The following is a 13,198-nucleotide window of genomic DNA, read 5'->3' as shown; positions in this document are numbered from 1 at the left end:
CTCGCACCACCACAGTAACAAACTGTACATTTTCACTCAGCTGAAGACTAAGAATCACTGAATTCTATGAGTTCTTTTCTGTTGTGACGTGTGATGTCTTGTGCAACACAATTTCAGGCGGAATCCAATTTCTTGATTTAACTAAAGCAACCAGTGTATGTCATTAGACTAAATCCAGGTTATTTTACTTCTGATTACTGGTCTAGTTTGGTCACACAGCTTCTCTTGTTCTTCAGACTCACAGGCTTTTCTGGTATTCCTTCATTCAGTCATTTTGCAGGGTGGACAGTTCTCTCTCTCTATCTGTGTTGACTCCACATCTGCTAGTTTTCCCACTGATGGAGACAAGTTAATCATTTCTGATCCGTCCGAGCTGCCACACAGACTCTATCTCCACCTTTCATTTAGAGAAAACATTTCCAATTTTTACATCATGTACAGGATTCCCTGCTTGTTTCTTGCCTTTGTGTTTTGGGGCTCAGTTTGTGGTGGGCCCCAGACAAAACCCCACCCCGATTTAACAGACCAGGAGCTGTTCTGGGGGGCTGACCAGTACGACTTCGCTGTGATACTTCGTGCTGTTGGAATGGAATGTTTCTGGCACTTTGCTCACCGCGGAGAGATGTTTTACCTGAACTTCATGGTAAGAAGAAACGAGTTCATGAGCAGAAGTATTGTTACTTTAAAGCTTAAAGTATTAATGTGGGTGACTGAACTTTGTGGTAAGCAAATTAGTGTAGAGATAAAACTCTTTCAAAGTTCAGCAGGTTCTCTCCTTAAGAAAAAAATTAATTTCTCTGAAGACGCTTTACAAAATCCGATCTGGTCTGTAACCCCCAGAGCAAGCCGTAGGTGACGGTGGCAAGGGAAAAAACTCTCTTTTAACAGGAAGAAACCCTGAGCAAAATCCAGCTCATATGGAGGGACCCATCTGCCTGATGTCAGCCAGATGGAGACAGAAAAGAGAGAAGAGAACAGCAGGAGGAACGAGATAAACTAGAGGGACACACAGCAGTTAACATACTAAACAGTAGTAGCACAGAATACATGGCTAGCAATAGAGAAGAAATTAGTTAAGGGAAGACAGACGACAGGAGCTCAGTGCCAGAGAAAAGAAATTAGAGGACAGGAGCTCGGTGCAAGAGAGAAGAGAGTAGAAGACATGTGCTTAGTGCAACGTCCCCCAGCAGCCTAGACCCATAGCAGCATAACTAAAGGATGGTTCTGTCCAGCCCTAACAGCAGCAATTTCAAAATGGCATTGGAGGTGTTGCTTAAATGTATGTCTGTGTATTGAATGTTTATCAAAAATCCAACTATTCTTACAAACATGAATGTGCTTTCTACATTTCAGGACCTTAACACAACTTTGCATTTTTTGATTTTTTGATATTCTGGTAGAAATTTGATCCAAAATTAGTTGCAGTAGATAAACGGTCAGGGGATCACAATGATCAGTAGTCAAGTTTCAACAGCAACAGTAAAGAGCTTGAAAAAAATTGTGAAATCCCACCAAACAGAGCACAGAAGTCACATTATTTACATTATTTTGGTTTTACTTGTGAGGATATATGCTGTGGTAGTGGAGGCTTTGTATCTTGGGCACTGTACAGGAGCGCTTTTCTGCCTGTACCCAGCTGGCCTTAGGCAGATGGGTCCCTCCATATGAGCTGGGTTCTGCTCAAGGTTTCTTCCTGTTAAAAGGGAGTTTTTCCTTGCCACCTTCGCCTTCAGACTTGCTCTGGGGGTTTCAGGCCGGGTTTTCTAAAGCGCCTTGAGACGATTTGTTTTGTTATTGACGCTATATAAATAAAATTGAACTGAATTGAATTGTACTGTGAGAGAGCTGACAGGATTCAGGTTTGTAATGACAACCTGTCATCTCAACAAAAAATGACTGATTCTTGCAGTGTAGGAAAAGTAGTAAAACCTCTGTCTGTTTGTAGGTCCAGTGGGTGACAGGAGTCGGCCAAGACAGACACCTGACTGTCAGCGTCAACGCTCCCAGCGGTCTGCTACTGTCCACTCTCGATGATGCAAAGGGACAGATCAACTTTGAGGCCTCGGAAACAGGTAACTGTTTGTCGGTCTGCTACCAGCATCAACTCCTTGTACTTATCTTTTCCACTAAATGAGAATTTAGTTTAATTTAGAACTGGGAACAGTAAGCTGCCGACTTTTACACAAGACCATTCTTACAACTACACAAATACAGTCAGTGCTTTTGCAATTTTTAAAAAACCTAAGGTTTAAAAGTGGCCGTCTACAGTAACGTGTGTTCTTCCATTATCAGCTGCTACATTATTTACTTTTTCCATCAGACATTTAGCTTGAAAATTACCACCCATTACCTTTACTGGGCAATTTAATAGTTAAAACTGTGTGTATACATGAAGAAGAATAAATTGCCACTGTTTAAATAAGTGTCTAACATCAAACCTAGGAAATACAATCTAAAGTGGCCAGTTTTTAGTGCCTGTGTTCATACCTGACCTCACAATACGTCTTCACATGCGTATCAGCTAGCTCTCCAGATCCAATCTCAGTTTTGTGCTCTGGATACAAATGCAGTAAACACCAAGATCGTTTGGGGTGCATTAGAATATTTTAACAGCGTCTGTCTCTGATGGATCAAACCAGTTAATGATTTGTGAACTTTTGGAGGTCATCATCATGGACTAAAAACCAAAGACAACTTGGCCTCTGCTGCTTTGATTTTGACCATTTGTTTTCTTTTAAATAATTCAACTGAACACAGCGGAAACCCCCTGGCACCCCAGTGACAGAAAAGTCTACTGATTTCACTTGTCATGAAAGGAGCTGATGCTTTCTGAAGGGACAATTTAGGACCCAGCACCTAGCGTCTCTAATGTTGTTGCACTTTACTGTAATTCAGCATTTTAAAATTGTGGTGGCCGCTGCTTTCACACTGCAGACCGTAGAATGTTTGTTAATTTTGCTAACTTTTGCAAAATGTTGACACATGGTATGGTTCCTTTTATAACGTGAAAAAGTCACATCAAAAAAGGCTCATGAACTTCCAGTATGAGCTTTTTAAAAGAGGGGGTGCACTCATGGTGCATGAGTACTAACTGAGCTGAGGTAAAGGTCATGATTTATTGTGGTATTGTTGGTCTTGCTTTATTTATTCATACATTTTTGTTGTAAGAAGTGCAGTCACATTTGCAGCAGACATATCTCAACTGTTCAGAGGAGACTGCGTGAATCACACGTTTGTGGTGGAAGTACTGCAAATAAACCACTGCCGAATGGAGAAGAAGAAGGAGAAAGGTGTAAATGTAATATGAGTTCATGTCAACACTTCACCAGCATGACTACTAGAATGTTCTGCAGTGACCATGACATTCCATGTGGTCTGAGCTCAGTGGGTAAATATCATTTAGCAAACAGCTGCACCCGATGACTGGGCCTCCACAACCACCGACCTAAACCCTGCTGAGATGATTTGTGAGGAGATGGGCTGCAGACTGAAGAAAAAGCAGCCAACAAGTTCTCAGTATATGTGGGAACTCCTTCAAGGAGGAAGGAAGCTACTTTGAAGTTTTGCTTTCCATACTGCATAAATCACATGTTATCCTATAGTTTTTGATTTGCACTACGTAATAAGGATAAAAGCTTGAATCAGTAGGTGTGTCCAAACTTTTGACTGGTACCGTAAGTCCTGATTTTCTGTGTTATACCCTTCCAGGCTTCTATCAGATGTGTTTCAACAACTTCCACAATCGCTTCAGCACCATGCAGGTCTTCCTTAGCTTCGGTGTTTACTATGACAACCAAGACCCATCTAAGAGCAAGGAGGAGGAGAAGAAGAAGAAGGAGGAAATCGACAAAGAACTGAACAACACACTGAGCATCATAGAGGTGCACGTTGTTTCCTGTTATGGTAGTTGAAGGATGTAGTAGTACTAGTAGTTGAGGCTGCAGTAAAGTGCTACCATCTATAACAACAGCAGTTCATATAGTGAAAGAAGTACTGCTTGTTGTAATGGTTATTAGTAGTTGTTGAAAACCCAAGTCACACATTCATATATAACAGTACTGCTAAAGATGTGATCGTATTTTAATTGACTGTCTGTTCTGCCATGGCAGGATTCTGCCCTTAAAGTGGAGGATTACGTCTTCCACATGTTCCGCTACTACAGCTTCAGCCGGATGCAGAAGAGCGCAGACTACTACCTCCTGGCGTCCAACTCGCAGTACATCACCTGGTGGTCGACGGCCCTCAGCCTCCTCATCGTCACATCTGGGTACCTGCAGCTCCGCTTCCTCAAAAGCCTCTTTGTAAGCAAGACCTGCACCGAGGATGAGAAGCCCCGATGCTGACAGGATGCTTAGAAACAGGCCGGAATCAAAGCTGAAACCAACAGAAAAACAGTTTACACATCGAAATCTTTTATTATCCTTTCAGAAATTTCATTTAATAACACAGAGCTCCTTAACAACATCACCAGCTAACATATTAATACACAGATATGCATAGTCAGTGCACATTTACAAAGAATATGTTCAACCCTGTTCCCCACCTCAAACTAATCAGAATACAATGTTTTGCAAGCTCATTAAACCATGCATTTAATTGAAAATATTGCAATTATAACACATTGCTGTCACTGTACTTTTACTTTATTGTTTTTGATATACACTATGTACTAATTTAGACTGTGCAACACCACACAACTAATTCATTAAGTGAAAGCAGGTCAGTAACATGCCTGGTCCCAGAGAGGTCAAGTCTTTCAAAAGAAAAGAAGGAGTTCACAGTTTGTATTTCATCAGTTATGGAGCATAACACGATTAAAATATAAGAAGAGAATCCAGAGACGTGTGTGTGTGTGTGCAGGGGACAGCCAGAAAACCAGTCCAGAATGACTGCATTCTTCATGCTACAATAAAAACAGACATGATTCTAAAAACCATTGTCCATGAACAAATTTCTCATTGCATCCTTGTAGTATACACAGGTTTTGGAGTAATGTGTTGTCATCCACATGACGATTTTTTTTCTTAAGACAATGTCAAAGCCCATTCTGCATGTATTACAACAGCACGGCTCCTCAATAAAAGAGACCAGGTGCTAAACACTTTATTTTGTCTCCTTTGTTTCCAAAAGTGAAGGTGAAACATCTTGTTGGTATGAAATACAAAAAGAATATTTATCAGAAAACAACTGGATGTCACAATTTGATAGGTTGTCTTTGGAAATTTTCAGCTGAATTAAGGGTATATGTAAATCACTGCGTTAGATTTTTATTTATAGATTTTACTTCTTTTTTTTTTACAGCTTTTTTGGAAACTGAGTTGTATGATTAATACATTCATCAACTGTTGAAAAAAAGTCCAGTCAATGGATTACCTAAAGTTTAAGTTGTATGATTCAATATCTAAAACTTGTCATGACTATTGGCGTACATACAGTATGTTCAGATAAGTTAATGGGGCTACAGTATACAGTACACATTGTAAGTTGCCTAATGCTGTTATACGCTCTTCAATACCGATTGGTCACTCAAGAACTTCAAAATAGCTGATAATAAGGTTCTAATACTGTAAACCAAATCTTTAGCCTTATGATGGTGAAATGTCAAGTATTGTTCAAATTTTAACATGGATGCGAGAACATTTGATCCTCTTTGGAACTGCATTTACAAATAAAGGCCTAGCCCTAACAACACTGGAAGGAAAAATAACCTTTTCAGTCAATACTGAACAAAAATAGTAAATAAGATGTATCTTCTTGTCTGTGTTTTGTATGACTGTCCAGCAGTCTCTGACGTCAACTTGCTACTTTTGCTGCATCATGTTTGAGAGTTGTCTCGTATCAGCAGGATATGATTCAAATCTGACCTGAACTGAACTTTTTTCTGGTGTGCTGAGGATCATAATCCTGCTGAAAGTTCAGCTTCCAGCATGTCAGACAGATGGGTTGACATCAGGGTGCAGGGTCCATTGAATGAATTACTGCAGACTGCCCGGTCCACAGCTGTTCTCTCTGCTGGTCAGTTTTCACATCGCCAAATGCCAAATCATAGTGTGGACTTTTCTCCAGCTCAGACACAGCTCCATCACACCCATTAAGACATTTTTATTAGCTTTTTTTATTATTATTATTTCTGTGTGAAATTATCTAAATTCTAGGCCAGTGGCATTATTATGCACATGGGTGCTTCCTGTAGAGATATATAGATTGCTACCTCTAATCTTTGAAGGAACCTGCAAAATATAACAACAGATAGCCTACTAACAATGAATAAACATTTTATTGTTCATCCAACTGCAGTATCAGAGACTGACTGACAGGAATCTCAGTCCAAATGAAAGTTGACAAGCCTGGTCGTTATAAATACATGATTTATAACACACTGTAATATTATAGGCTATATTTTAATAGTATCTTTACATTTTATAAATGCCGAATAGAGTTTGTGTTTCATTAAGATGTTTTCAGCGTTATTGCTGTCATGAAACCTGCTGAGAATTTCTATTTGCATCATTATGAATTGTACGCCCTTGTGGTTAATAATTCTCCTCAGCATGATATCTGTGAATCAACAGAAGAAAGCAGAAGGCTTCCCCTCAGTGAATGCAGACTGTAGCCATGCTGCTGAGCGCTCTGCTAATACTGCTGAGCTCTCAGGGTGTCTGGTCCAGAAAGTCTGAGCCTTTCCTCAGTGAGGGGGATGCAGGTTTATTCAGGGGATCAGACAAATATGACTTTGCCATTGAGATTCCTGCCGCATACATGGAGTGTTTCTGGCACTTCGCCCACCAGAGTGGAAGCTTCTACTTGACGTACATGGTGAGAAGTCTTCATGTAATTCTGTAGGGTTGGGTTTCATCCTGTCTGCTTAGATAGATATGTTGGTAATTTGGTGAACAGTTATTAAATGAACCACCTAGGAAATGTCTTTTTGTCCCTTCGGTCGTGGGGCTTATCACACTGACCTTCAAGGTGATCCAGTCTGACTTCCAAACACGTGACTGTTACCTGTGCCTTATCATATATAATATGTGCTTACTTTATGTACAGCTAAAGATGAATCTTTCTGTTTGTCAAGACTTTCTTAAAGTATATCTGGAGTGGTTGTATTCATCACTTAATGTAGTGTATTATAATTTTTTTTAAAGAAATGCTGTGTATGTTGTTTAGAAATTACCGAGATATACACTAAAATAAAATGATTTACATTCAAATTTTATTTGAGAAATAAGTAAAACCAAGGATGAAGCCAGAGAAAGTGTGCATGAGTTTTATATACTTGTGTTATGTTTAATGTTTAAGTACAGGTAGATTGTTTCAGTAACTGGGTGTGTTTATCAGATCATTTATCAGTGGGTTTGCCGGTAAAATATGAGCCCAATCAATTATTTCATCAAAATAAGAAATAATGTTCGAAGCCATGCTAGGCCATGGGTGAGAAAGTGGGAGTGGAACAAAAGATGGAACAGATGTGTTGCCAGAGGAAAAGCTACTGAAATAAAAAGCTGCTTACACACACAGCAGTTTCTATGCATATCACATTTAGACTCATCATACTAAAGTCCAGGTCTATCACAGGCCTCGTTCAGACCTAACAGTTTCTGGGCAATCTGATCACAAGCGGCCTGCCTTTAGTGAGTGTATTCACATCTGGCATTAAAATGCATCGTCACGTGTGTCCTCAACCAGCACTTGAGATCTGATCTCAGTTTTGCACTCTGTATGCAAATAAACACCTACATCATTTAGAGTGCATATAGTATTGTTCACAGCTGTGGTGTCTAACTGATCTGTAGCACTACACCTGCACAAAGCTCGGATTAGAAATGAAACTTCCATAAACACTGTAATTCCATCGCTCTGAGGTAGTGTTAACTGATGATTGCGGAGACTCAACCTCCTCTATGTTAGTGGATGGAACTTACACACGTCACACATCAAAAGTTTTTTTTTTCCAAGGATGGTTTTTCTCAATTTAGGTAGTTAATATAACACTGATGCATGTTTGTCCATTTTTCTGATGGACTAACTAAAGTTTCACTTTAGTTAGTTATTTGACACTATAGAAACAGGTTGTGACATCATGATGACTACCAGTTGCTGTGCCAACCACTTTGTAAAGCGGTCCCATAGGACCGGGAGAGTAGGAATAAATAAATAAATAAATAAATACAGTGTATAATCCAACATTTCTTTGTAACTGGTGGAGGTAGAGCAGAGCGCAGTATTAAACAAAAACGCAAGTGAGTCTGTCGTTAGTGTGGGTGGGTCATCAATAACGTGGCTCTATGTGGCTCCAAACTCGCAAGATGACACCACCTGGATCCCCGGGAAAATAGCATCAGTTTGGCCATTGCAAAGGAGTGGTGACGCATTGTCCATATTTCTATACAGTCTATGTCTATAGTCTGGACTATTTAGAAGTCATTGCATTTAAATTAGTTAGATTTACTTTAAAGGTAAGTGGTGTTACAGAATGTATGTGTGATATATAAACACTATTAAATGAAATGCAAATTTCCCCACTGTTGGATAAATAAAGGATTCTCCTAAAAATGATTATCTTATTACCCCCCAGCCATCTGGTTCCTATTAAACATGTAGGGTAAACATGTAGGGTAAGTTTTTAATCTAACAGGAGGAAACAATGAAACAATGCATGGAGTAGGAGGAGGCTGTATGTGGTGTATGTGTAATTGGAAGATTAAGGTAGGTGTGGGTTTGATACACACAAAACTGTTCATTGGATAAATTGATACTGGTTTTAGCCTTAATCCCAGACATGAGCTTGTCTTAGCAGGAGTTTATTTTATTTTTAACATTTGCCCATTAAAGTATCGTGTACATGAACACAGGTACAGTGGATAAAAGGGATGGCCAGCGACCACAGGCTGTTTGTGACCATTAATTCACCACAAGGCACCCTCCTAGCGTCAATGAATGAAGTCACTGGTCAAATGAACTTCCAGACCGAGGTGACAGGTAGGATCATCAAAACACCACTGAGTCTGTAAAAAAATAAATCAAAATCAAAATCAGATAACTGCAGTTTCCCTCTCCTCTCACAGGTTTTTACAGAATGTGTTTTGGGAACCGCAACAACCAGTTTGGAGGCATCAGGGTCTTTCTGAACTTTGGCGTCATCTATGAAGGTCTGGAGGAGTCAAAGGGAGAGATGGAGGAGAGAGAGAAGGTCCTCAACAGCACTTTGGCTGATATTGAGGTATTCACTTTGAGTCTCAGAAGATATGCTTTAGGAAATTAGGCTGTATGTGATTCTAAATCCAACACCCTTCTACATTTAATCAATATGAGATCACAGGTATCTTCGTAGACATCCTGCTTATTCTCCTAAAATCTTCCTTCTGTTAGCCAGAGAAACAAACACTGCATAACTACTCAAGTGACAACACCGTACAATAAACTAACTAATAAACATATCATGTCTGCTTTAGGACAGTGTACAGAAGCTCCAGAATCAGATCTTCCACATCTGGAGACACTACAACATTGCCCGCATGAGGAAAGGGAAGGATCACTATCTCCTCCAGTCCAACCTCAACTACGTCAACTGGTGGTCAGCAACCCAAAGCCTTCTTATCCTCATGTGTGGATACCTGCAGCTCTTCGTCCTCAAAAGGTTCTTCCGCACAGACCACAGCAGGCCAAGATGCTGACTCCAGCTCATCATAATTTCCACTCTGATTTATTTTATTTTTTTTCACTTTATTCAATTTAATTCAGTATTTTTTCTTGGCTTACGTGTTTCACACCAGACATCTTGCCACTGTAGGTTAAACACATGTCCATATTTTAAATATCTATATTCAAGATGTTTAATTGTCATATGCTCCTGTCTCATTGATGGCAGTAGTGTGAAGAGGTTGTGTTGTTGGTGTGTGCTTTCTTTGGTGATGTTGTGAGCTCCCCTGATAACCCTGGTTGTGTAAATGTCCTGCAGTGATGAGAAGGCTTGTCCATAAATCAGTTGTTCTGCAACATTTGAAAGCTTTCACCCTCTCCATCTCTGTTTCACCGATGTATAATGGGAGGTGTTGTTTCTTCTTCCTCCTCCTCGGATCAGAAATCATCTCCTTGGTCTTTTCTGCATTTAAGGAGAGATTGTTCTTGATACCAGGCCACCAGAACTGCCACGTCTCTTCATCTAGCGACCTGCTGTATTTGTGACAGTGTTGTGTAATACTAATCTTAACAGGACAGATAGGCATGTGAAAATTTTGCCATAATGTTGGATTCTTCTTGAGTAACAATATTCAAGGTGAATCCAATGTGTTGATGTCTTTTTGTGTCTATTGATTACTGGTGACCCTAAATCAGTCTATTGCTCCATGTACCAATACAGTCACAGCCTAAGTCAATACCACTAGACAATGCCTTCGTATATGTATTTTGAAAAGACACAGTGACAAAAATATCCAAAGAAATCCTTCTCGCTTTGTTATCCTATTTCCACATACATTTTTATTTTACAGTAGGGTGCTATTTTCAGTCAACTCCTGTTATTATATATTTTGACTCTAATTGACCAGGTTTAGAAAGAGTCCTCAGAAATGGTGGGGCAGTGACAAAGAGGATGCAGGATGTTGAAAGGCAGACAAAATGAACAGGACCAAGACAAGAATCATGGTCATCATCAACAAAGAAAGTAGGCTTTATGTCGAGCCATCTTTGATCCGTCTCTCTTTCTAGATTTAGTTTGAGTGATTCTTTTAATTGAAAGGTAATTTTAATTTAACCTGTACTGTAAAATACATGTAGATATAGAGATATAGAGATATAGAGACAGAGATAGATAGAGTTAGATAGCAATAGATAGGTATTCTTTTTTTTTCATTTATTGTTTTACCCTCTTTCTGGGTGTTTGTTTATCATTTATCTCCCACCAGTTCACCAGTCAGACACACATCCCCAACCCATAATGGACATTGGCTAAAGACGGGAAAACTGGGTGGAGGATCTATGAATGACTTTAACTTCACAGTCATGGCTTTTGGTTCTATTTTGAGTTTATGTAAGAAATACATTCTTTTGACCCGGTGATACTCAGGCAATTCAGCTGAGGGGAGTATTATGATAATGTTGGGATCTGAACCTGGTGGTGCATAATCAGGTAACCACATGGCTGCTTTTGTCTTGGGAACAAAGGAGCCCTGGAAAAACCCCAGTATCCCACAATCCTCTAGGTGTGAAAACTGACCAAGCAGTTCACTGGCTGACAGTGGCATGTGACCTCTGAGGTCATCAGGTCATATAAAATGCACCGTTTGGCCTTTGTCCTCTCTCTTACTCTCTTATTCTCTTACCTCTTCTCCTCCACTCCACACCTCCCCGGTGGAGACCCCCAGCTGCTAAGCTGCAGCTGGGCGCCAGGTAGTCTGCTAACAAAGAGCAACTACTTGCAGGCCTGTTCTCCATACAGCAGCGAAGCGAGTTCCTGCTGAGGAATCTACACCAGCTCTTTAGCCAACAAACCAAAGGTTTTGCAGGCTAAACTCCCAAACAACAGGAGCCACACGGCTAGTTAGCACCGAGCTGCTAACAAGCCACTTCAAAGGACTTCAAGGAGCGGCCAGTTTCCCTCCATTTGCCACCAGGAAAACACAGCAAGGACTTCAACTTTTCCCGGTTTGGCTTTCCATCAGGAACTGCCAGCTAAAGGAGCAACACACCAGAAATTGACTTTCCACCAAATCTGGTAGTATGACCTGGGCATAGTTAAGCTAAGCAAAGCATAGAACTTAAACTTTGATTGAATGTGATATTTGTGTTTATTGAGTTGTTTATAGTATAGTGGTTTGATGTTAGTTTAGATTATGCAACACATAGACTCAGGGTCTTGCATGCTTAACTAACCACTCTTCCTCTAACCTGGCACCTCATAAAACCCTTATCACATTCCACATATCTACTGGGCAGCACATGGTCTGAGTGCCCCCACTCAGCAGCCATTGTTTCCTTTGTGTTCAAGACCTCAAGGCCCCAGCGGCCATCTTGACACGCCCACAACCGGCGGCCATCTTGACACGCCCACAACCGGCGGCCATTTTGGCTCACACACAACCAGCGGCCATTTTGGCTCACACACACACACACACACACACACACACACACCTGTATTGAGTACACTGTAGTTAGCTTGTATGTTTACTTTTATTCTTGTTAATAAATGTCTTTTAAACATACCTGTCTGTTTAATATTGCACAAGAGTGAATGTTGCCAACCTCTACACTGTCAAGAACTCCAAATTCCTTCAACTGTAACTAGTTGTTAACATGGTAATTTTGGTTATAGTTATTAAGTTAATTATTAATCCGAACTCCAAATTGACAATTTAGTATAATTTATGAGACTGTTTTGATTAATTGGCTATCTTTTCCCTTCCTAGAAGGGTGGTGCCCCGAGGTGATCTAGTAATTCAGATCCAATTATTTAATAATAAATAATTATTTTTGATAATTATTAATTATTCATGATAGCCAAACCCCAATACTGAGTGCCTTAGTACCAGGCCCAACAAATGATGCCCCGTGTGAGGCAGAGTACTGTTGGCAATTATTCATAATTGTGCAATATTAATTTCAGCATAATTTTGGCCAAAGCCAAAAATATTTTTGAACAACTTTTAGACTTGCCAGAAGTCTTAATGTTCAATCCGACTAGTCTACCACAGGATTAGATGTCCAGTTGTACTTACAAACAGGTGCAGTGTGGTGATAATTTATGAAATTCATAAATTGATAAATTATTAATAATTCGTTATTAATAACTACCGTTTTAGGTCCCATAGTGCTACATTAAGAGTTGCTTTTGCTGCTAGCTAATTCAAGTTGAACCTACTTTTCGTAGTAAGAATTTCTGCATTCGAATACCACGTATTCATGCAATCCAGTCAAGCTGTTTCCTGTTAATTTAAGTGCTCCCTTGTTGAATTAAACCACAGCGTGCCACCGGCCCTGTGTGAAAGAACTTGACCGGCTGTTACTGCCATGCATTTCAGCCTAAGTAAGATAAGGAGTCTGAGATAGAGCCACAGTGTGCTACCAGCCCTGTGAAATATAAGTTATATACTTAGCTGCCACTAACACGTGTTACAGCCCAAGTTAACTTTGAGAATCACGTCTCTAACTGTTACTGCCCTGCATTTCAGTTATTGTATGTTGAGTTTTGGTGAGTAAATTT

General features: G+C 40.0%; 1 protein-coding gene across 1 annotated transcript; it reads left to right on the top strand.

The window, feature by feature from the left end:
* Positions 1-160: 160 nt before the first annotated feature.
* On the top strand, positions 161-9,674 carry tmed6 (transmembrane p24 trafficking protein 6; the record flags this gene model as incomplete). The annotated part of the gene is made up of 8 exons (XM_084555915.1): positions 161-643; positions 1,946-2,072; positions 3,709-3,881; positions 4,110-4,330; positions 6,669-6,816; positions 8,853-8,979; positions 9,066-9,220; positions 9,453-9,674. Exons 1-8 carry the CDS (start codon positions 434-436, stop codon positions 9,672-9,674), a joined length of 1,383 nt encoding a protein of 460 aa, XP_084412041.1. The 5' UTR covers positions 161-433.
* Between the last annotated feature and the right edge of the window lie 3,524 nt (positions 9,675-13,198).

The sequence above is a fragment of the Chelon labrosus genome (assembly GCF_963514085.1).
Source record: "Chelon labrosus genome assembly, chromosome: 11".
Taxonomy (NCBI): domain Eukaryota; kingdom Metazoa; phylum Chordata; class Actinopteri; order Mugiliformes; family Mugilidae; genus Chelon; species Chelon labrosus.
This window is presented reverse-complemented; position numbering and strand designations above follow the sequence as displayed.